The 2397-nt window shown below is 45.7% G+C and overlaps 1 protein-coding gene across 1 annotated transcript; it reads right to left on the reverse strand.

Moving 5' to 3' along the window:
* Positions 1-901: 901 nt before the first annotated feature.
* LOC121156651 (keratin-associated protein 13-2-like) lies at positions 902-1504 on the reverse strand. Its single transcript, XM_040980427.1, has one exon. The coding sequence runs from the start codon at positions 1442-1444 to the stop codon at positions 902-904; it is 543 nt and encodes a 180-aa protein (XP_040836361.1). The 5' UTR covers positions 1445-1504.
* Positions 1505-2397: the final 893 nt, after the last annotated feature.

A 2397-nucleotide genomic window follows, 5' to 3' on the forward strand; every position in this document is an offset into this window, starting at 1 on the left:
ATGCTGGAGAACACTACATGTGTCCAAGACCAAAGAATATGAATACATCTCCAGAGACAGGCACCCACACTCACTGGCTGTGTGAGGACATGGTGAGAAACTGGCCATTTTCAAAAACAAAGGTCGCAAAATAAACTGATCCCGCAAGTAGCTTGCTTCCCATTTACCACATCGGATGCTATGTCCTAGGAAAATAGATTTCCAAGGTAAATGGCTCAGAATTGGGATCCACCAGGACAGATCACAACTCCAACTTTGAAAAAACAATTATGGGGGCCCGGCGCGGTGGCGCAAGTGGTTAAAGGTCCTCGCCTTGCACGCCCGGGATCCCATATGGGCGCCGGTTCTAATCCCGGCAGCCCTGCTTCCCTTCCAGCTCCCTGCCTGTGGCCTGGGAAAGCAGTCGAGGACGGCCCAAAGCTTTGGGAACCTGCACCCGTGTGGGAGACCCGGAAGAGGCTCCTGGCTTCGGATCGGCATAGTATTGGCCCGTTGCGCTCACTTGGGGAGTGAATCATCGGATGGAAGATCTTCCTCTCTGTCTCTCCTCTCTGTATATCTGCCTTTCCAATAAAAAAATAATAAAAATAAATCTTAAAAAACAAAAAAAGAAAAAACAATTATGAATAACGACAAAATACTGGATGTAAGAGCAAGTGCTTTTATTAGGTCAGACACAACTTCCCACATTTTGCAAGAATTCAAGAGTAAATGAAGCAATTGTCTCTAGGTATAGAAATTTGACTCTAAATACAGCCTTTCACTAATTTTACGATCTGAAAGAACGAAGTTGTCAGCCAATTGTTAATGCTGAAGAAAAGAAGAGCTGCCAGTGACAGGGCGTAGCCAGCATTACATTCTAAGCAGATATGGTGACATTTTGCTTAAAGGATCTGGAAATTCAGTAGCAAGATGGTCTACAGTAGGATGATGCATAGGTTGGTCTGTAACAAGGAGACTGGCAGCTCCCAGAAGCCAGGTACGTTGGACGGAAGGTTCCAGATCCATAGCCCAAGGAAGAACAGCCATGGGCTCCGTAACTCAGAGGTCTGAAGCCACTGGATCCACAGCCAGAGGAGTAGAAGCTCCGTGATCCACAACCCAGAGAACAGGAACTTCTAGATCCAAAGCCTTGTGAGCAACAGCTGCTGGACCCGAAGCCCCGGGATCCAGTGTATGGCGCTTGGCAAAGTGTGGAGGTTCTTGGTTGATAGCAGGATGTTTGACAAGCGCTGGGCATCACATAGGATGCCTGACAGCTGGCAGGTTCACAGCTGGCCTCCATGCAGCCACCGGAGAGAGGCGAGCTCAGCTGGCAGGTGCTGGCAGATTGGGGCTTTGAGATGTAGACCAGGTTGCTGGGACAGGAAGAGCCACAGGAGGTCTGAGGTTGACCCCCAAGTGAATGGGAAGACATATTTCCAGAAAAGCAGTTGTAGGACATGATGAGCAGAGATGTGAGTTCAGCTGGGAGGCAGTAGTGAAGCTGCTCTGAGTTTGAATGCCATAGCCTGGACACTTGGGTTTTTATACTCTTCGACCTGGGTGTGTCCCTCCTCATTGCTCACCTTCCATAATAGAAGGCCTCTCCAGGCTGTTGCTTCAGTTCAGCTTATCACATCTTCAGATACTTAATTGTACTTTAATCACTCTGGCACACTCAGGAGGAAGCCACTCAGTTCTCATCCTCTGGAATGCACAGTGGTTTGACCTTCAAGATTTTAAGTTATCACATTTTTTTAAATATCCTTCCTCTTTACAACCAGGTGTACACTCAATCTTTATCCAACTAAATGGAATTAAACAAACCCTATTTTCATCTGTTAATTTATCAGGAGCAGCTGAAGGGTTTTTTTTTTTCTTCTTTAATGATTTGTCCTTTTGTTCACAAGCACATTATCCTGAGTTGCTCCAAGTACTATGTCCTGCAGTTTCACTAAATTGTTGCTTAAAGCTTTTACTCCCACTCTGAGGTCAGAATTTAGGGGTATAACATCATCCACCATCCTGGGTGTTCCTGCCAGTGGACTATCGTAAGGAAGGGGAGAGGGGCATTCGGGGTAAAAGTTAAATGCTGCTTGAGATACACATATCATATACCAGATTCTCTAGGCTCAAGTCCAGGCTCTGCTTGGGATTCAAGTTCATATTAATGTATACCTAGGAGTCAACAGGTGACAGCCCAGATACGTGGGTCCTTGAAGCTCACACGAAGGTTCCAAACTGAAGTACAGGGCCTGACTACAGCTTGGTCAACATTTGGGTGTTGGAGATATTTGGAGGGTGAACCAATAGATAATATTTTTTTTTTCTTTTTCTGTCCCTCATCATCTGTCAAAAACAATAAAGTCAATTAAAAACAGAAAGAGACCCAGAGAGAGAGAATCTTCGATAGAT

Source organism: Ochotona curzoniae, unplaced genomic scaffold (genome assembly GCF_017591425.1).
Source record: "Ochotona curzoniae isolate NIBS_2020 unplaced genomic scaffold, NIBS_Ocur_1.0 contig_3498, whole genome shotgun sequence".
NCBI classification, from domain to species: Eukaryota; Metazoa; Chordata; class Mammalia; order Lagomorpha; family Ochotonidae; genus Ochotona; species Ochotona curzoniae.